The sequence below is a fragment of the Hoplias malabaricus genome, chromosome 1 (genome assembly GCF_029633855.1).
Source record: "Hoplias malabaricus isolate fHopMal1 chromosome 1, fHopMal1.hap1, whole genome shotgun sequence".
NCBI lineage: Eukaryota > Metazoa > Chordata > Actinopteri > Characiformes > Erythrinidae > Hoplias > Hoplias malabaricus.
The window spans coordinates 44,403,939-44,425,116 of record NC_089800.1 but is presented as its reverse complement, the minus strand read 5'-3'; the positions used below and the strand labels follow the sequence as shown (position 1 = coordinate 44,425,116).

Sequence of the window (21,178 nt, the reverse complement as noted above, 5' to 3'; positions counted from 1 at the left end):
GACTCCGAGGGAGAAGAAATTACTATTGATCAGAGCGGTGACTCTGAAATCTCTTCTGGTAAGATTTCCTAAATTTTCTATGTTTGTTTGCTGGTTCTGGCTGTTGTGATTTTGGAAGAGACACACTGCAAAAAGTACAATCTTGAAGTTAAAATTGCTCAAGAATATTATTCTATTTTAATTTGAGTAATTTTGACTTGTATTTTGACTTAAAACAAGACAAAATGTCCTGATACGATTCTTTTACTTTGGGTTTTAAAAAGTTTAAGTAAAAATGTCTTTTTTACAACTAGCTGAGGGTTGTTTTTTTGTATACATTTATTTAAAAATATCTTTACCTATTGGCAGTTTTTCAAAAGACAAAAACTACTTAAAATAAGGTTACAAAATATCAGAGCTATTTTGACTAATCAATATGCCACTTTTTGCACTGTGAAAACAATCCTACATTAGCACAAAGGAGGCATACTTCAGATGTTTTGGAATTATAATTCAAATACCATGTTTGTGTCAATTTCACATTATTTGAACCTTTCACTAATCAATTCTCAAACATATGATCCTGTAGATGAGGAGACTTCACCACCTCCAGGAAAGAGAGGTCGCATGGAGACACACGGGTGTCTGACAGAGACGGCAAAAGATGGCACAGTGTGGCATGAAGCACATAGTTTATATTTCTGTAGAGTTTACATTTCTATTTATGAATACTTTTGTTAACATATTGTTGCATGCTTATTTTATCTTTTATTACCTCCTTTATTACTATTTCATTGTACAGGGAAACCAAGCAAAATGTTTATTTCCTGTTCATATACCAATAAAACTACCTTGAATCTAAATGTCTGGTAATGTTGACTTTTTTTGTGGGTGGGGGTTCACCAACTTGCTGCAGAGAAGAGTGTGGAATGCAGTAGAGTGTCTCCTTTCAAATGTAAAGGCCTCACATACATAACACTGGAGGTGAGAAGTGCTGTTCACACCTGCCAAATGGCAGTTCTTTGGGATTTAAAGGTATAATTGCCAAATGGCAGCGGTTTGGTAGTTCTAGTGTTAATCTATACATAGGCACATGTACTTCTATAATTTATTTGGAAAATATTTGTTACCAATTTAGGAGAAAACAAACCAACTTTGCATCGGTCTCATAATTTAGCTGCTTCTGATCTGCCTCCATCTTTCAAACTTATGTCCAGTTTTTAGCTTGATCTCTGTCTCTGGTCATGGAGATTTTTAGAAGGGCACTGGGGTTTTTGAGTCTGGTTAAAATCTAACATTATCTCTTTTCACTTAGTCACTTCATGGCTGCAGGACACTATGTTTGTGTACGTGGCAATCCAGTGGGTTTGGACTGTAATGTAATTGGACAGAGGGGTCTCAAGCCGAAACCCCAATAGAGATCCACTCCAGACTGGGCACTTCTCAAAGAGATTATAGTGCCTCAGCACTGCTTTATGGGATGCCAGTGCTTCAATTTAGCCTGTTTCCTTAATCTATGGTCACACATCATTGACATTTTATGACATTAAATATATTAAAGGTGTCTCATTTATGTACTGCCATTTCAGATTTTTCTTGTGTTTCTCAATGTTATCACATTATTCTGCAGAAATATTTATCACAATCACACAGACAAAGCCATATCTAAACATTTGGGGGGCCCAGACATTCTTACCCAACCAAAAAAAATTATATAATAACCATAAGAGCTCAGTGTGATGTTGAGCAGGCCCAACACATTACAAGTACACATTTCCCGACGAGGCGGGAAATCCAGATGGAGGGCAGGAGGTGAGAAAACAGCATGGAGGAGACTGAGGCGAAGAGTCTGTATTGTGCTGGTTTAGACGATATTACAAGTGAAATGTACAAACGGGAAATAACACCATATGTTGGAACTGATGTATATGTTTTAGAGAGCATTTTTGCTGAACTGTAAAATTAACTGATATAGAGGCAGTATACTGTGTTCTTCTCCAGACGTCCATTTATTCAAGACCGCTAATGAAAGCGCACAAAAATATGGCAACTTCTTTTTAGCAGTTGGGTCGTCTTCGGTACCAATGCGCTCCACGATGAGTGTCGTGTGGTTCCCTTTTATTGTAGATTTAGCGCTTTGACCCCGCTCTGGGTAACGGTTGTGGTTGTTTACTTAACGTTAAATTTCATTTCACCAGAACTGAGCAAATATAAAATCCTCCCTTCTCAGTAACCGCAGTCAATTCATTTTAAAGAATTCCACCTTAAATGGTGCGTCATGTACACACTGGCACCTGAATACTTTTCACGTGATGCCTCAAAACTATTTTCTTACAGGACCAGAAAAACTATAATATTCAGTTAATTAACGGACTATTTGTTGATTAACAATTTAATGAGCTTCCGACTGCGGGGAAAGGTGTTTAAGCGGTAGATGCACAAGGCTCAAAGGACAGGAATGTCCCAATTCGCCCTCCAAGCTCCGACCCCTTGGACGCTTTAACACTTTCACCACTGTGGTCGCTTTGACAACGTCATCAAAGTGCACACTTAATGGAGGGTCTTAGGGGTTAGGGCAGAAATTGGGACAGGGGGCTCAAAGCTTCAAGCGGTAGCAAAAAAGAGGGAGTTACTGGGACATTTGCCAGAGATTCTCACGCCGTAACCCGGTCTCTCAAACTCTCGACACGTCTGGGGGAGGGTCTTGGCTGAAATGCTGTAAAGATGGGCGTGTTGACTGTGATTATGTAACTGTATTTTGAGAACTTTGGACATTGTGCAGCAGTGAGACTGTGAATCTCAGTGTGTGAACATGGCTCCAGAGGAGTATGACTGTATAGTTATAGGAGCAGGAATACAGGGCTCTTTTACCGCCTATCACCTGGCCAAACATAAGAAGAGCACTCTTCTGCTGGAGCAGGTTTGTTACACTGTCACATCTCCGTAGCAGCGGAAGTTCAGCTTGTTCAAGAACTTTTTCAGATTTTTTTTCATTGATTCTATTTAGTAAAATTAGATATATAGTTTAATGTGAACAACAGCCATAACATTATGGCCACCTCCATGTATCTACACTAACAGTCCAGTCTCTGACTATTTCTACAATTACAGACTGTAGTCCACCCGTTGCTCTGGATACTTTATTTTCCATCTTTCAACTTGTTATTCAATAGTCGAGACCCAAAGATCTGGAATGATTTTGAATGGTGGATCTTTCTTAGCACTGCTGAAAATGGACAGAGAATAGAAACAAGGAAACGGCCATAATGTTATGGTTGATGTGTGTACAGTTATACGTTTGGTCATTTTTGTCTATTTATTTTGAAGGCGCAAGCACAAATATGGCATCTTAAATGTACAAATAAAAGTGTAAGACAATAGGGGCAATATACATTCTACGGTTAAGTAACAGTAAAAGTGTATTAAAAATGCAGAAGTTTATTCTCTGTAGGTATCTGCTAACTGCTTTTAATCTTGTGCATGCTACTGTACACAGTATAAATCCGATTTATTATTATTATTTTTTGTATATACACAGTTTGCCCTGCCACATACTCGGGGGAGCTCCCATGGCCAGAGCAGGATCATACGTAAATCTTACAACGAAGATGTCTACATACACATGATGGAGGAGAGCTATGAGCTCTGGAGCCTGCTGGAAAGAGAGGCAGGAGTGGCACTACACAGGTGTGCATGAGATATATGGTCTATGATCAACTAAGTAGATGGCTCTAATGAATGCCCCAGAGTGTAGTCAGCCTCCTCAATGCCACTCTTCAGTCAAAGAGACATGAGAAGCGCTGAAGCATATAGCCAGTGCATCCTCTCACACACACACACACACACACACACACACTAAATTGGATCATTCAGGGTGTATCCTAGCAAAAATTCTTCTGGTGATGAATTTTGAAGGTGGAAGGAACTTTTGAAAAACAGTAAATATTTGTGTGGCTATGAAAGGGCTGGACAATAATTCAATGTTAATATATATATATATCACAATATTAAATATTTCAATAACGATATGAATTTTAAGCACATTTTCAAAATTTCAATATACATTATTTACATCATCTGTCGTCAGTTCAGCAGTCAATTTTAATAACATAAGGTTTATGTTTGATGGTGATGTTTGCTTGTTCTTGCTTTTTCAGTGGATTTTATACTGTTCATATGAAAATTATATCGTATCGACTGAAATTTAAAAAAAAATATTGTCTTATAAATTTTGGCTTTATTGTCCAGCCCTATGCCCTGTGAAGGACTGGCGCCCCCTCCAGGGTGTATTCCCTGCCTTGCACCCAATGATTCCAGGTAGGCTCTGGACCCACTGTGACCCTGAACTGGATAAGCGGTTACAGATAATGAATGAATGAATGAATGAATGAATGTCCAACCCTAGGCTATGATTGATTTTGTGTGTGTGTGTGTGTGTGTGTGTGTGTGTGTGTGTGTGTATATATAAATCATATATATGAGTAACTTATTAATTGATTTCAGAATGACACCAGAACAATTTTGTGTTTTGTTTAACGCATTTTGAATATTGTAATGAGAAAATGGACAAAACCATGAAAATGCACAAAATGATGATAGATGAAACTGATGAATGGAATGCCACGCAATATATAACACTGCTAATAAGGTAATAAATGCTAGTTTTAGAACAAAATGCCCCTTTAAGAAAATAAGAAAAGCAGAGTAAGTTACAATGGTGTGAAACATTACCATGTGTATGAAGGGGAATATTTTGTAGTTCGTATTACAGACCATAGCAAATCAGTCTTGTCTTAGCTGTGTTAATGATTCATTTACATATCTGAGTGTACAATCCTGTTTGCTGTAGGCATACAGGGTTGTTGGTCATGGGTCCTGAGAATGGAAAGGACTTCCAGTGCATTAAGGGGTCAGTGGAGAAGAACAAGATTCCTGTTGTGGAGCTGCAGAGGCACGAGTTCAGCCAACGCATCCCCAACGTCAACCTCACTGAAGGAGATGCAGCGTTTGTGGAAAACACTGCTGGAATTCTGTATGCTGACCGAGCGATCAGAGCAGCACAGGTCAGCTACTGCAGAAGAGACGATTTCCTCACAGCTCACTGTAACTTATAATGCTCCTAGGTGTTAAGATGTGATTGACCTTAATATACTACCCTACAAAGGCAGAGAGCGGTAACTACAGCAACAGTGAAAGTGTGAAAACGGGTCCAAAGTTTGATACTGTCTGTCAAATATGTTACTACGCATATTTTACTACGCAAAGGTCCGAGACCCTTCATTTAAATAATCAAAAATGGCACATAAATATGTATTATGCATTGCTATTTTAGTATTTTTGAGCACATCATGCACAAAGATGTTCAATAATGGGAGAAAATTGGATTCCTAACAAACCTGCAAGGTCTGGTAAAGCATCACAACCAGTTTAAAATGTATATTTGGACAAAAATATCCACTGGTTTCTGTCAAATCTCCACTGTGAACAGACAACACTGTGGAGCTATTGAGGCTGGACAATAATTCAATATCAATATCACAATATAAAGTGTTTAAATAACAATTTAATGAATTTTAAATGCATTTTCAATATTTCAATACACATTATTTACAGCATCTGTCACTGACTGACGTTCATTACATGGCAATACCCTGTTCACTGCCCTCAATTTTAAAGTTAGTTAATTAGTAAATATTGCCAAAGCTAAGAGTTTTATGTTTGACAGTGATGTCATCTTTCTTGTTTGTTCATATCATCACTGCTGTTATTGTGTGTGTGTGTGTGTGTACATTTTGCATTCAGTGATTTTGAGATCTGGACTCTGAAGGCATTAGTTCATTGTTTTTAGAACACCAGCAGCCTCTCTGTTATGATTTGTAAAATTTTATTTTGGGTCTATTTCTTTTCCTCAATACTGGCTTTTTGATAGATCCCCATCATTTCAGACCCACCTGGCTGAGTCATCTTTTGACAGTGGAAGAATGATTATTTTTGAGATCTGTAGCAAGAGCAGAGCAACAGCCTACCAGCTCTTACAGTTGCTAGAAGTTGTGTTTTCTTTCATATTTTAATTGTATTTTGAAATCTCTTGTTTTCCACTTTCCACTTTTTAACATTCCAGGCAAAAATAATATTTGCAAATCAAATAAAGGATCTTCTGGTGGTTTCAGAGCCCAGACCTCAACATCACTGAATGTGTTTGGGGATTTATTGGATTGTGAGCAAAGGAAAATGCAGTTCTGACATGTAGCAAAACAAGTCACCCATAGAAAAAATTCGAAGGCAAATAGGTCAGACAGAACATGTGTGTGGACAGAATATGTGTTTTACCCTAATACAAAAATAAATAAAAGATACTGGCCATTTTAGATGGGAATGTTAAAAATGAAGGTCTATGACTTCAATAGTATTGAATATGAGATTCTGCAGAGATATTTCGGTCAATATTATTTCACATATACTTACAAGATCTTTGGATGGACATCAGCAGAACTTTAAAGCAGTTCTCTCAGTTTCAGTGTTGCCATAGTTACAGCACTGTGCCTTTGTAGGCCAATGTACTTTGAAGAGCCTCTCAAGTTTGTAGTTTAACATCTGTTGAATTGTACGAGACAGCTTTACAGTATGTAAATCTAGCAATAAATTATGTATAATCAACCAACCATTGAACATCCATGACATGAGAATGAATATATTCATATACAAGAATAAGAAATAAAGATCTGAAGAAAGTTAATAATAAATTAGATAAATGAAACATCAAACCACAAAAGAAGAATAATAATAAGCTTTCTCCAGAACTGAGTTTTAAGGTGCACTCTTTGCTGAAACATTCAGGTTGTGCACACAGGGGTGACTAAAGTCAATATACTCAGTGATAAGCATTGACTAGAGAGGTATGAAGCCTTCAGCATTGGGCTGTGAACCTGTACACCTGTATTGCTCAAGTGATGCAGCTCCATTCAATACCTTTCGTGATTCAGAACTAATCTAACATTAGTATCTGACCTTAATTGTGTTTATGTTGCTGAGTACCAACAGATATTTTCATGTAAACAGCTGACATCCAGAGCATTCCTAGAAGATTAGTGGCTGTTACTGCTGCAAATGTGGAACAAACTCCTCCTTAATACCCTTCATTTTAGAAAAAAAATTTGGACCACAGCGGATATAGCCACAGAATGTGTGATATGCAAAATCGAGAGTAGCTCTGATTGATGTTATTGAGGTAGTTTCTCTATACGTATTACTAATAAGTTATTAGATTGCTTTATAAAGTGATTTTAACATGTAGAGTGTACTATTAACATGTTGCTTTGCTTTTTAAGAAGCCAGAGAGAAGTCATTTTTAAAAGCTTATAACACTTGTACAACGATTAATTTTATTTTAGCAGAAACTGTCCACATTCATTCAAGTTATTTAAAATGATTTACCCTCTTTACATAGCACAGACCAAGCTAACTTCAGACACCACCATTAAACCTTGAGGATAATAAACTACAGCTGTCAATACGTTCTGACAAGAGATGTCAAGATATTGGCCTGTGTGTATATTTGTGTGTTTGTGTCCTTCCAGCATGGGACTGGACCACAATACTGACCATGTAGTGTAACAACACAGCAGCATCATTAGTGAGTGCAGCTTGTTAAGGCTCCAGTACTTCACTATAGGGCTCTGGCCTTGCTCCTCTGCTCACACGCAGTATCTCCTCCAAGCTGCAGGGCTACAGCAGTTCCAAAGTGCAACACTGAGCTCCCTCATGACTCCGTCTGAAAACAGCTCTTGCTTCTTGCTCATTATCTGACCCATCTCTCTCCATATAATACTCTCTATCCAGTGTTGCTTTCCTTCTACCTCAGATCCTGTTAAATCCAAACAGAAATAATCACAAAGAAAAGAGTTTCTATTTTTAAAGAAGTCAGAGAAGCCCCATAAAATGCCTCTATCAGCTGCTTGACATTTTCTTTTATATCTATTACAGTAGGGCTGAATTGTATATTGCCATTATTATATTTCAGTATGCAATGGATAGCAACATTATATCTAAAATACTAAGCAACTACAGCACTGGAGCAGTCAGAGATCACCCTTCATAAAGCCGGATACTTCCCTTCAAATGTAAAAGTCATTTTCATTTTCAGCAGCATACAAAGAGCACATTAAAGGATGGATACAAAACATTCCAATTCCCATTGCTGTTTGTGTGTGTGCGTACGTGTTTGCAAATAACCTCGAAGAATACCAGTAGCTTTTTTTATACTGATTTGCAAATGTCCTTTTTGGTCTTTTCCTTTCCTCAGTACTGGCTTATTGACAGATCCACATCCTTTCAGTCCCATAGGGATAAGTTGTGTTTCAACAATGGAAGGATGAGATCACTTTTGGTCCTTTTGGACATTTCCCTACTTTTGGGAATATATACAGGTGCTGGTCATAATATTAGAATATCATGAAAAAGTTGATTTATTTCAGTAATTCCATTCAAAAAGTGAAATGTGTATATTATACTGTATCATTACACACAGACTGATATATTTCAAGTGTTTATTTCTTTTGATTTGATGATTATAACTGACAACTAATGAAAACCCCAAATTTCAATTCAGTATCTAAGAAAATTAGAATATTACTTAAGACCAATACAAAAAAAGGATTTTTAGAAATGCTGGCCGACTGAAAAGTATGAACATGAAAAGTATGAGCATGTACAGCACTCAATACTTGGGGCTCCTTTTGCCTGAATTACTGCAGCAATGCGGCGTGGCATGGAGTCGATCAGTCTGTGGCAGTGCTATCAGGTGTTATGAGAGCCCAGGTTGCTCTGATAGTGGTCTTCAACTCTTCTGCATTGTTGGGTCTGGCGTACTGCAGCTTCCTCTTCACAACACCCCATAGATTTACTATAGGGTTAAGATCAGGTAGCTTTGGCACTGTGTGCAAGTGCCAAGTCCTGTTGGAAAATGAAATCTGCATCTCCATAAAGTTGGTCAGCAGCAGGAAGCACGAAGTGCCCTAAAACTTCCTGGTAGACGGCTGCGTTGACCTTGGACCTCAAAAAAACAGTGGACTAACACCAGCAGATGACATGGCACCCCAAACCATCACTGACTGTTGAAACTTTACACTGGACCTCAAGCAACGTGGATTTTGTGCCTCTCCTCTCTTCCTCCAGACTCTGGGACCTTGATTTCCAAATGAAATGCAAAATTTACTTTCATCAGAGAACATAACTTTGGACCAGTCAGCAGCAGTCCAGTCCTTTTTGGGAGACAGACGCTTCTGACGCTGTCTCTTGTTCAAGAGTGGCTTGACACAAGGAATGTGACAGCTGAAACCCATGTCTTGCATTTGTCTGTTCGTGGTGGTTCTTAAAGCACTGGCTCCAGCTGCAGTCCAGTTTTTGTGAATTTCCCTCACATTTTTAATGGGTTTTGTTTGACCCTATTATCCCTATTGCTTTTACACTTTTTTCTACCACATCTTTTCCTTCCCTTCACCTCTATATTAATGAGCTTGGACACCGAGCTCTGTGAACAGCCAGCCTCTTTAGCAATGACATTTTGTGTCTTGCCCTGCTTGCCTAAGGTGTCAATGGTCGTCTTTTGGACAACTGTCAAGTCAGCAGTCTTCCCCATGATTGTGTAGCCTATAGAACTAGATTAAGAGACCATTTTAAAGGCCTTTGCAGGTGTTTTGAGTAAATTAGCTGATGAGTGTGGCACCAGGTATGTTCAATATTGAATCTTTTCACAATATTGTAATTTTCTGAGATACTAAATTTGAGGTTTTCATTAGTTGTCAGTTATAATCATCAAATTAAAAGAAATAAACACTTGAAATATATCAGTCTGTGTGTAATGAACTGAGTATAATATTTCACTTTTTGAATGGAATTACTGAAATAAATCAACGTTTTCATGATTTTTTTTAATTTTATGACCAGAACCTGTATGCTTTGTCATATCACCAACTGTTTTTAAGGTATAGGCCAATAACACACTCTTCTCTGTTTCAGATGATTTTCCAGCAACATGGTGGGGTGATAAAAGATGGACAGAAGGTGCTTCAGATAGAGCCTGGCTCCATGGTCACTGTGTCGACAGGATCTGGGGTCTACAGGGCAAAGAGTCTGGTCATCACAGCGGGACCCTGGGCCAACACACTTCTAAAACACGTTGGACTACAGCTGCCACTGAAGGTACAACACCCACATTCACAGAGCCAAAAGAACTCATTCACTCACTTGCACTGAGACAGCCATTCTCATGCTTATGTGATGAGGACAGATATTCTATAAAGGCTAGGGATAAATATTACTTACAGATTAATCTATTAATTCTATTAATATACTGTGCTGAGGTGTTAATTATTTGGAATAATAAAATTAATGAACTAATTAATTTACATATCATGAAACCAGCTGTCATTTATTCTGCATGGAGTAATTGGTAAAGCTGCTAAAAAAGCTAGGGCACACTGGGGTTCAAAACAAATTCACGCGAATACACAAAATCAAAGTCACCAAGTAAGAACTCTAAAGCTACATTTGCCTGCCTTTGGTACATGATTAAAATTTTAAGTCACTCTGAATAACAGCTTCTGCCAAATTCTGTAAACATTATGTTGTAGTCATTTTAATGTAGTGTTTTTCAGTTGGGTTCCAGTGTTTGTCATGTTTGTGAGAGTAACCCACAGGCTCTGTCTTTATCAGCCTTAAAAAATTCATGCTGCAACATTCTGTCTGCGAGTAAGCCCGACGCTAGCTAGCAAAGCGTTATCTGAAAGGAAATCATTTCCGCCACAGCGCAGCGTGGAGGTCAGAGGCTGGGAATTACACACTGCCCTGCAGAGCTTGACCGGCATCACCTCGGGTCAGCGGGAAAAGTCAGCTATTGCTCAGAGTAAACAAGCCTAGGCATTTCTCTCCCCTCAGCACCAGCCTAGGCTCACACAATCTTCCACATGTCACACGCCAAAAGAGAGGTGATGGGGGAAATATTCGGCGCTGTTTAAGCTTGGAATTGGAGCCCAAATTGGAATTGCATTATTCAGTGTAGCATGCTCCTGAAAGGCCACACTTGAGTAAGCAAGTGTGTGTGTGTGAGAGAGAGAGAGAGAGAGAGAGAGAGAGAGACAGAGACGTAAGAATGTGTGTAGCCAATGTGTATTTTCATGGTCCTAGAATGAGGAAGCGAACTGGACAGTTCATTAAAGTGAGAGGCAGTAAATGCTGTCCTCTTATAGCCTCTTCCTAGATGTGATTTGTATCAGTGTATATTCATTTAATTAAAACCCCATCCCTGATACTGCAGGAACACTAGGACACCACTCTAGTAATTGCTATTGGATCAAAGACAACGACGATGGAAAGAAAGACTTGATCAAATCACAGTGCCAGGTACATTTTAGAGTCTCTCTCTCTCTCTCTCGCCCTCTCTAGGTGGTAAAGATAAATGTGTGTTACTGGAAGGAGAAAGTTCCTGGTTCCTACAGCCTCAAGAACCACTTCCCCTGCTTCATCCAGCTGCAGCCAAAGGAGGCGGAGTATGACATCTACGGCATCCCGTCCAATGAGTATCCAGGACTAATGAAAGTGAGTAAAAGGATGCAGGAATAGGTGAAAGAACCGTATGCACAATACTAAATCCAACATCAGTATATAGATTATTCTAAAAAAGATGGGGAATAGATTTTTAACAGATTCATTTTCAAATCTGACCATGCTGTTTTAATAAGAATGAAAAGTTAGAAGTGATGCTTCTACACCTTCAGTCTTTATGAAATGCCAGCTACTATTGATGGCTAGGTTTCTAATACAATGAGTGACAGATGCCAGTCAACCAGCTGGAACGCCACTGACCAGTTAGTACCAGCCATTTGTGCCAGCTGCCAATTTCCCGACCACTCGCTGCTTAACCACTGACAACTGTCCAGTTGTCCAGTCAATCACACAGAGGCTGCCACCAGTCATGCAGCCAGTGGCAGATGCGCAGCTCTAGGTCAGTGGCTGTAGCTGCTACTGGCTGATACATCTGGCAGCCAGCTGCCAGGTTGATATTGAAACTGTTCTGTAGACCCAAGCACAACAAAGCTGTGCTGTGTGCCAGGTGCAGGATTAAGAATCACTGGTGTTCATAGAATACCACATAAACCTACAGTATGGCTGTATGCATATTAAATACTTCTTGAAAAGGAATCTCACAAGGAAGGAAAATTCAAAAAAGGGAGAGGTGTATAGGCAGTAAAAGCTTTGATGTAAGGGAAACGTGAAGGTTGTTTTCTACATGTCAGTATGTGGCTATAGCACACGTTGCAGTCTAAAAGCTTTGGCTCACCCGCTGAGAGCACCTCACAGGAGCCGTGCTTCAGGCCGGAGCACAAAGAAGAGCCATGCTGTTCTCCGTTTCTGGGTTAAATAATAGAGGACGGTTCAGTGCTTGAATGGCGCCGTGGCAGTAGCCCTGCTCTCTGATCTGTGTTCTCTTGGTCATGGTTGTGTTTCCCAGCAAGCTGGAGCCTCTCTGGGAGTTCTCAGACTGATCACGCTCAACACGGCTGAGGAGAGCACAGATGGTTGAGTCATGTTAGATGTATTATCTCTGCTCCAGAAAACCACAGCCTTGCTTTGTGTGCCTATCTGCCCCCCCCTCACACCCCCCACTCTCTCTCTCTCTCTCTCTCTCCAGCACACCACAGAGTGATGTATTATGGAGTTGTAGCTCTCTCTCAGGTCCCAGATGATAGGGCTGTAGGAGGCCGTTTACTTTCATGAATCCCAGTCTGGATTGAAATCAGTTTGGTCTTGATGTGCATATAGCTCTCCTCCATTTGATCCCAGTGCCACTGTTTAATCTGTTTATTCTTATTCCTCTAATCATAAATCACATCATTCTTATTTGTTTATAGTGCTGATCTTTAAGGGTTTAGACTCTTAACCCTGAAGAAAAAAGTTGCCATACAGTTATACTGAACTGTCCAAGATGATTTTGAGATCAAAAGCCTTATACATTAATGTCAAAATATTAGATACCACCTTGTCACAGCCAACTGTATTGGTGCTTCTCCACCGCATGTCTCCGGCTGTACATGACTCAACTCGACTCGGCTCAGCACGTTTAAAGCTTGTTGCTTTTTTTACTGCCAGGGCTCCCTGTGAAATGGAGCCGATGACGTCGCAAAACCCTGTCTCTAGGAATCGCTAGCTTTGAAAACCGCAACAACGGTTCTGCACCCCAGTTCTCACAGATCAGTTTTACTTGTTGCATGTTTGGCTTTCACTGGAAATTTTCATTGGCCATCAGCCAAAGGAGCATATAAAGCTCTTCAAAACACGTCAAGGTAAAGTTATGAGCTGTCATTGTGAATCAGATAAAAATAAATGCGAAAGCTGCTGTAATTTAAGAGGTTTTACAAGCGGTGGTTTGTGCTGGATTTGAATGAGCTCTGCATTTCGTGATTGACATGTCTCTCTGGCCAATCAGTGCTCTGCAGGGTTTACACATCATCATTTAGTACCTACTCAGCACGGTTGGAACTGATCTGGGAATGAAAACTTACCCAGTTCCAGGGACCAGGCACCAGATTTGACCTGTGGAAAAGCAAAGAGCCGGGCCAAGTTGAGTAGAGCCGTGTAGGGTTCTTACAGTGGAAAAGTGCCATATTATTAATGTCAGATCACTGGAATCTGTTGACACTTAGAAAATGTAGATTGTAACTGTTTGGATAAAACACATATCAAATCAGATCCTGGATTGAGAGAACTTTAAGTGAAAATGCATGGACATTTTAAGCAAGTTAAGGCAAATTGAATTGTGATCTGTGTTGTGCTCAGGTGTGCTACCACATGGGCAGTGAGACAGACCCAAACGAGAGGGACAAACAGATGGACAAAAGTGACGTGGACATTGTGAGCCGCTACATTAGCCGATGTTTCCCCGGCCTAGAGCCGGAGCCGGCCGTAGTGGAGAGCTGTCTGTACACGGTGAGTTTCTGCTCAAGTTTCTCTCTAGACCCACAGTGAAGACTTCAATAAAGCAGTGTCAACTCATTCAAAACTCTTTTTACACCTGCACTTTTTACACCTGAGAATGTAGACTGGCACACTGTTCATCTGAAAGAGCTGCAGATGTGTTACGTCATAGCCTGTTACGAATAGTAATTTCTCCAATTTGCTTTCCAGATGGTTTTGGTTTAAAATAAACACATCATTCAAAGTCTGGATACTGCACAGGTGGCCTTCTACTACATGCAAAATGCCACTTTTCCACATCTTAAAAGCACATATTGCTCATACGTAACAGGATTGTGTATATAAATAAATAACAACAGGCAAACAAACAAATATATAAATAAATAACAAGGCCATTGTAACATGTAGCGGTGTCGAGAATCATTTTACATAGTGTGTGCTAATGTGGTTTTTATCACTGTATTAAAGATGAGGCTGCATGAGGCTTTCTTTGGATGCACAGATGCAAGTTGATCCCTATGCACTTAATTTGGTTTTGTTTAATGAGGGCAACTCTAAAGTGCTACTGATGTGTGCACTACTTATGCCTTATTTGACTTTCCTCAAAAGTGGGACGTGAAAGCTTGGATTTATCTGGTCTCCCTGCATTCAAGTGGTGGTGCACCATCCAGTATCTTTGGGATGAGCAGTGTCAGTGATCCAGAACTAACCATCCAACATCATGATATTCTTGAAGCTAAATGCCTATAAAATCCTCTCAGCAATTCCCCAACATCTATTGAAAATGTGTTATAATCCAAGGGTGGACAAACCCTAGAGGAGCATTGATGAGGACTGTTAATCAAAAGATGTAGCTACATAAAGAGCTACATGTTTTTGACTTCTTTAGAGCATGTCCTTTACCTTTCAAATAAATGTGACAAGAGCACCAAGAAACAAGAACAAAAAGAATACGAAGAAGACAGCATAACTGACACCTGTGAGAAAAGCTTTCCCGATAGAGGCAGTTAATTTTACGCCTGAGTTCACAGCTTTTAAATGCAAACCAAACCTTTGAGTTTCGCATTTTTCAGAAGATTGCGGAATTATACCTTTATACATTATAAGGAACAGTGTTGTCTGTGACCTCACTGACCATATCCTGCATCCAGTTGTATTCAGCCCAACAGGAGCGAGGATGTGAACTCTACAATCGGATGAAGAGAAGTGTGATTGGAGGAGTATAAAAACATGATAATTGTGCTCTTCAGTTGGATCTACAGAACGACGTCTTTGCCAGCTCCTCCATTATTGATTGCTTTCACTTTTCAAAATAAGAGGGTACATCCTAAGAATACACAAGCTTCTTTGCCAAGTATAAATGCTGTTTGAGGCCTTTATGACCAGTCAGTTCAATCAATTCAATGTCTTTCTTTTAGAGGGGCCAATTGCTGACATGCTGCATTCAGTCTTTGAGATGAAGGTGATGGGTCAGTGAGAGGCGTAATAACTTCAGTTCAACCTGCACTATAAAAACAGTTCTAACTAAACAGCTTTGCATCAGTGGCTTTGGGTTTTCAAACGGAAATCTATTCCGATCTATTGGATTTGGTTTAAGAGACGCTTATTGTTCAACTGAAATGATTTTCTTTAAATGAATAATGGCAGTTGGTGAAATAGATGGTGAATATATTTCTCTCTCTTGACCATAGGTCACTCCTGACCACCACTTTGTCCTGGACCATCACCCCACCTTCAACAACATTGTGATTGGAGCTGGATTCTCAGGTCAGTCCAGTCAGTGAACCATACACACGTGTCACTTTCTTTTACACACACACACACACACATGCACTCAGTGTCTCAAAGATCCGGCGCAAGTTTTAATGAGGGAACAAGCAGGGGCAGCAGTGAAGGCTGGTGAGTGAAGCCCCCAGTGCGGACCCCTTTTATCCCCTAATTAAAGGCTTTTGTGGCTCCCTGGGCTTGTGCGTGCCTCCACAGCTGCCGCTCTGGGCCCAAAGGGCTCTCCTGGCATTTGTTCCATCTGTTCCCATCGCCTTGTCCTTTAGCTAATTACAGGCTAATTAATTTCTGCTCAGACCTGCTCTGGAGGAGCGGCCATGGGCCGAGAGCGGCTCCGGTGGTGGCTTTTCATTATAAAGCTTAGAAAACTGATGTGCAGCAATTCTGCTATTAGCTGCGTCATCTGCAAGCTAGTCCTCTCCTACAGCAGTGTTCACCGTTACAGAAAAGGACAGACCGATACATCAGTTGTCTGAGTATATCACTGAAACAGAGGCCACAAAGGAGTCTGCGGTAGCTGAAAAAGTTTAAGTTAAACATTTGTCAAGTGTCGTCTAGAGAGATATAAAGCCCTTAGGTATCCCCCGATTTTCTAAAGTAGTGTTTTTGAACCAGAACTGGATCAGAATGCAGTTAAATCCTCACCGAAAATGTCCAACATCTAGACTAAAGCCTTCTTAAAACAAAAATATAAATAATAAGGGAATTTTTAATTAGTTGTGGTTAAGAGTATTGGACTGTCTCTGTGTCCTGTCTGTTATCATGCTTTAGCACACGCACACCCCACTAATGATTTATGGGGTTTATTCTACTGCCTTAATACCACATTAAAAGGCTTTGATAGAAGCTGAGGAATCCTCACTATTAACCTCTCCCCTCTTCTCCTCTCTGTATTGTGTGTTGTAATGACTGTGTTTGGCCTCTACACTGCTCCAGTGGCCTGACCACTGCTGATGTACACGAAGCTGACTGAAAACCTCAGGGGCCGTGACAATTTGGCTTCGATTCCGAGGCTAAAACGCAACGGGGTTTTAAAGAAAAAAAAAAAAAAGAAAGCACCGCTGCTGCCCTTTCTCCCCGTTCTACGCCTGTCATCAAAGCTGGGCTGCTAAAGTAAAGGCCTCATGGTTGCCATGGCTACGCCATCTGTGGAGGGCCTCGATTCAAACGTCCAGCCGCCACTCTCAGCCCTGCCTTCAGGACATCAAAGAGCCACCCAGTTCACCAGAACAGAGCTCATAAAACCCACGGCTAATCCCTCACATATATACACAGCACAGTGGAAAAGTCAGACCCTTCATTTGTTTCATTTCCTTTCAAAAACATCCATTAGGTACAAAAGTATTCATATTTCACAGTCAGGAAAGGGGCAGAGTCATGACATTATTCAGAAGCAACAATTAATCTTTCTTTCTTTCCTAAGACTTCTTTCCTTTTCAAAGAAACCTTTCAACAAGCTCCAAGTTCAAGATCTTTATTTTGGTGTTGAGGTCTGGAATCTGGGATGACCACTCCATTATACCGAGAACACTAGCAGCTGTCTCTTTCTTTTTTTTTTCTTTATTTCCTTTGACAGTAATAATATTTTGACATCTGTAAATACTTTCACACCCACTGCTTCTTTTCACTGCGGAGAGATGAAGACAGCAGTGGAATGTTTTAGACCTGAAGCAATAATAGACGTTGTATTCTTTGTCTCTAAGATGAAAGCTGTAAGTACTGTTTATCTGATGGGGACAGTTTTAGTGGTCTCTCTATAGTTGCATTGTTGTTAGGAGTCCCATTATCGCTACACCTTTAATCTTGTTTCCTTTGACATTTCCATTCCTTATTCCAGTGAAATATCTCATGGCATTAAGTGGTCCACAATTTAATTGTGTTGCTGAGTGGAAATGAATCAAACAAAGTGGTCGCTCACTTCCACACATTCCTGTACATGGTCACAGATTCAAACTCAAAAATCCTTAATTTAGCATTTGGCCATATCTGTAGGAGAAGGAAATGCTCTGTGACAGCTAGAGTGAGTGTGCCTGTGTTTTTCTTTTTTATGTATTTTATTTTTCACTGCCCTCACATGTGGAGATGGTCTGACTCAACAGCAGAGCACTGACCGTGGCTATTTTTAGAGTGGCTGTATTATTCTCCACAGTGCGTCGGTCAGTCTTGTGGCTGAAATGAATGGACAGCATGTGCTCACCTGTTCAAAAATCTGATTTGTTTCACCACAGGCCATGGCTTCAAGTTCGGGCCTATCGTGGGGAAGATGCTGAGTGAGCTGAGCATGGGGCAGAAACCCTCCTACGACCTCTCGCTCTTCAGCACTGGACGCTTCCACACTCACTCCAGGCCTAATCTCTGAAAGTACAGTCTGTGAACACACACACATTTTCTACAATCAGCAGAGTTGATACAACAGTGCTAATTCTAGGAAAATGTAAGTACCCATTAATTGGCCAGAAAATATTTGTAATTTTTAACTTCTAAGACATTTTTGCATATGCTTCTGGGATGTTCTTTGTCTAGGAATTGAATTTCTTTGGGAATAAGATCACCTTAAATTTAAATCCAGTAAATAATATTCTTTGTTGAGTATTTGCATAGGGCTTGGAAAGGAATTATAATAGTTATTATGTTTATCAGGGAATCTGCAGATGGAAATTAGCTAGTAGCTAACAGTAAACATAGTTTCTCATTTGAGCTGAATGTTTTGTACATGGTGCCTGAAAATATGAACAGTAATAAAGATAAATACATTTTATAAACATAATAAACGGCTTCAGAAACAAGGTGCTTGTTGCACTACGTGCAGTAATCAACAGTAATTCTGCCCTTAAGCTTTGTCTGTTTCTTGTGTGTGTTTGTTTGTGACAAAGGGCATTTGACTTAAAGCGCAGGTTTGTTTTATGCATTACATCCTCCATCCACTGCCGGGGGAGGGGCTCGGCTGCATATAAAGCACATTGTTAAAAAGACATCATCCGCGGTGGCGTTGTCTGAGAGCAGCCGGGCCGCTTGTTGTTATGCTGTAACTATTTGGCCTGTAAACATGTTAATCACTAATCAGGCAGGCCGTTACTATAGCCGTCCGCCACCATCAGCGAGAATGAGGAAATTATACAGCGTGACAGCGGCGAGGCCAGGGCCCATTCATCCTCCGGGCCTGCAAGGGAGAGCATATTGATAGCGTTAGATTATTAATGGCTGCATTAAATTGCCATCAAACACATGGAGGCTAATATTTACCTCAGTTTGGCAGCTCAGTGGTGTTGGGGGTTTCGTACACTGTGTGTGTGTGTAGGTAGGCTGCTGAGCAAGTGTGTGCTCAGAGGCCACTCCAGGCTCTGCTGTAAAGCCTGCAGGCTCTGGCTCCTTGTCATGCAGCCTTAATAAATGCAGCTCCTTATCCCAACTCCACTCCCTCTCAGCATGCAAGGCTAAGAAAAAAAGGTCAGATTTGCACTTTCAGAGGACGGAGGTGAGCTCGACACAAGCAAAATAGCACAGGATCAAGATTATTACAGAGACGTTTACTGACCTGGAGAGAGATTCAGAGCAAACGTGTGGTCAAGTGCACTTTATAGACTTAAGGCTGTAGCTCTTAGTTGGTAGAAGGCACAAGAACAGAAAAAGAAGCAAATATGGCAAGTGTCAAAACGCAGGCAAATACACATAGAGCTGGAAAAACAAGCAGGAAAATCCAAAACAGAAAGGTCACATGGGTATCGTCACTCTGGAAGCCTCCCTCCTCCTTGATTTCTCAGAGTGCATTACAAAAATTGATGTGTCCTTAAAGAATTGATTTCTAGGTCACAGGTTGAAGGACAGAGGACAGGGAACTGGGGAGACTTCAATTAGAGCCGAGATCCAGCAGGAGTGATAGCTTGCTTGTATTGACTGCTAAACAGCCTCAGAATTCAGAAGATTGGGTGTCAGTCTGTGGAAAATGTACACGACTAAACATGGTCACTGGTGTTTCTCTTAAAGAAACCGTGTAAACCGTGAAAGATCCTAATATGGGCATAATAACAGTTTCTGAGATCTATTGAATGTTAAAGCACAGTAAACGGAGAATTGGATGAGGAGCATTTGAATGCACTGTATGTGTCTCTAATCCAGGTTTTCAAAATGCCATTCATCTGCTATAGGAAGGCCATTCACTGCTGGACAGTTATTTACAGGATTCAGCCTCTCACATACTGTACTTCAAGTCACAGTGGACTTGAACATCCCTCTACAAAGCAAGGAAAATGAAAGAAAGCACACACCATGCTGCAATATTCAGGAGCAAAAAGGTAGAGATAGTGGAGCTGTCCTTCAGAGAAAATAACGCAGCTGGGAGTTGTGTTTTACTTACAGCTCTCCCTCCTCCCCCTGCCATGTTACTCTACCCACCTCTTAAATTGGCCTTCCCCAAAGTGTCAGCACCTCCACTGTTTAGAAACATGGAAAAGGAGAAAAAAAGAAGCACCTAAAAGCATTTGGCAGCTGATAAACAGCAGGTGGAGAGGGCTGTTTACCTCTCTGTGGTCAGTGGCTGTGATGTAAGAATAAAGGCCCTGGAGAATGGACTCATGCAGGGCACAGGTAATGGAAGCAGGACCCAAACAAGACGAGCCCTTGACGCTGAGGATGCATTGTGTGATTGCATTAGTAAAATAAAGCAGCACATCAAGGCTTCAAGCTGCCATGCAGCAAACATTTCACATGGAAAGAGTTCAGCTAAGGTCAGCACCCAGCAGCATACAATCAGAGCCATTAGGAATATCACAGCTCAGCTCTAAATCTGCCTGATCACGCGCTCAGCACTGAACACCGTGTACTTACAAACGAGCATCCACTCTCTATAGCTGTGATTTTTAAAATCGTGATATGGAAAAAAAATAATAGTTAGGCTTGCTGTCAAATAACACAAAGATCCTGGACCCACTTCAGGTCATTGTCTGTGAGGTGTGTTCTTCCTGTGTCTGTGTGAGTTTCCTCAGGGTCATCTGGTTTCCTCCCACAATCACCCCCAGAAAAATACACTGATAAAAAAATCCTTATTATTAACATTCCCTAATTATAGTCAAAGTGAGATTATGACAAATGTCATGTTTATAATGCCCCGTGTGCCACAGTCACTATGTGTCAGTTGTTTGTTAAAGTGGCAGGGCCCTGAAAAATGGTTCCCAGTATACAGTTCAATCACCACTGTGGGAGATTTTAGCTGTGTTTTCTATTCATTCACCTTAATTTAAACTGAATACAGTGAGGATACCCCTCATTTACAGTGTAGCTGAGGTAATACATAAAAGGAAAAGATGAATTTCTATAACATAAAACCAAAACAATATCACAAAGTAGAATAAATTATAGCAATCCAAGAAGTGGGCGGCACGGTGGTGCAGCAGGTAGTGTCGCAGTCACACAGCTACAGGGACCTGGCAGTGGTGGGTTTGAGCCC

General features: G+C 40.5%; 1 protein-coding gene across 1 annotated transcript; it reads left to right on the top strand.

Moving 5' to 3' along the window:
• Window positions 1–2,601: 2,601 nt before the first annotated feature.
• pipox (pipecolic acid oxidase) lies at window positions 2,602–18,460 on the top strand. Its single transcript, XM_066686757.1, has 8 exons — window positions 2,602–2,899; window positions 3,518–3,666; window positions 4,829–5,042; window positions 9,997–10,179; window positions 11,422–11,574; window positions 13,813–13,962; window positions 15,642–15,717; window positions 17,964–18,460. The coding sequence occupies exons 1-8, from the start codon at window positions 2,792–2,794 to the stop codon at window positions 18,092–18,094; spliced, it is 1,164 nt and encodes a 387-aa protein (XP_066542854.1). The 5' UTR covers window positions 2,602–2,791; the 3' UTR covers window positions 18,095–18,460.
• Window positions 18,461–21,178: the final 2,718 nt, after the last annotated feature.

Coding starts and splice junctions, on each gene's coding strand:
- pipox (XM_066686757.1), top strand. CDS start 2,792: ATGGCTCCAGAGGAGTATGACTGTATAGTTATAGGAGCAGGAATACAG. Junction 3,667..4,828: donor GCAGGAGTGGCACTACACAG/GTGTGCATGAGA, acceptor TGTTTGCTGTAG/GCATACAGGGTTGTTGGTCA. Junction 10,180..11,421: donor GACTACAGCTGCCACTGAAG/GTACAACACCCA, acceptor CGCCCTCTCTAG/GTGGTAAAGATAAATGTGTG.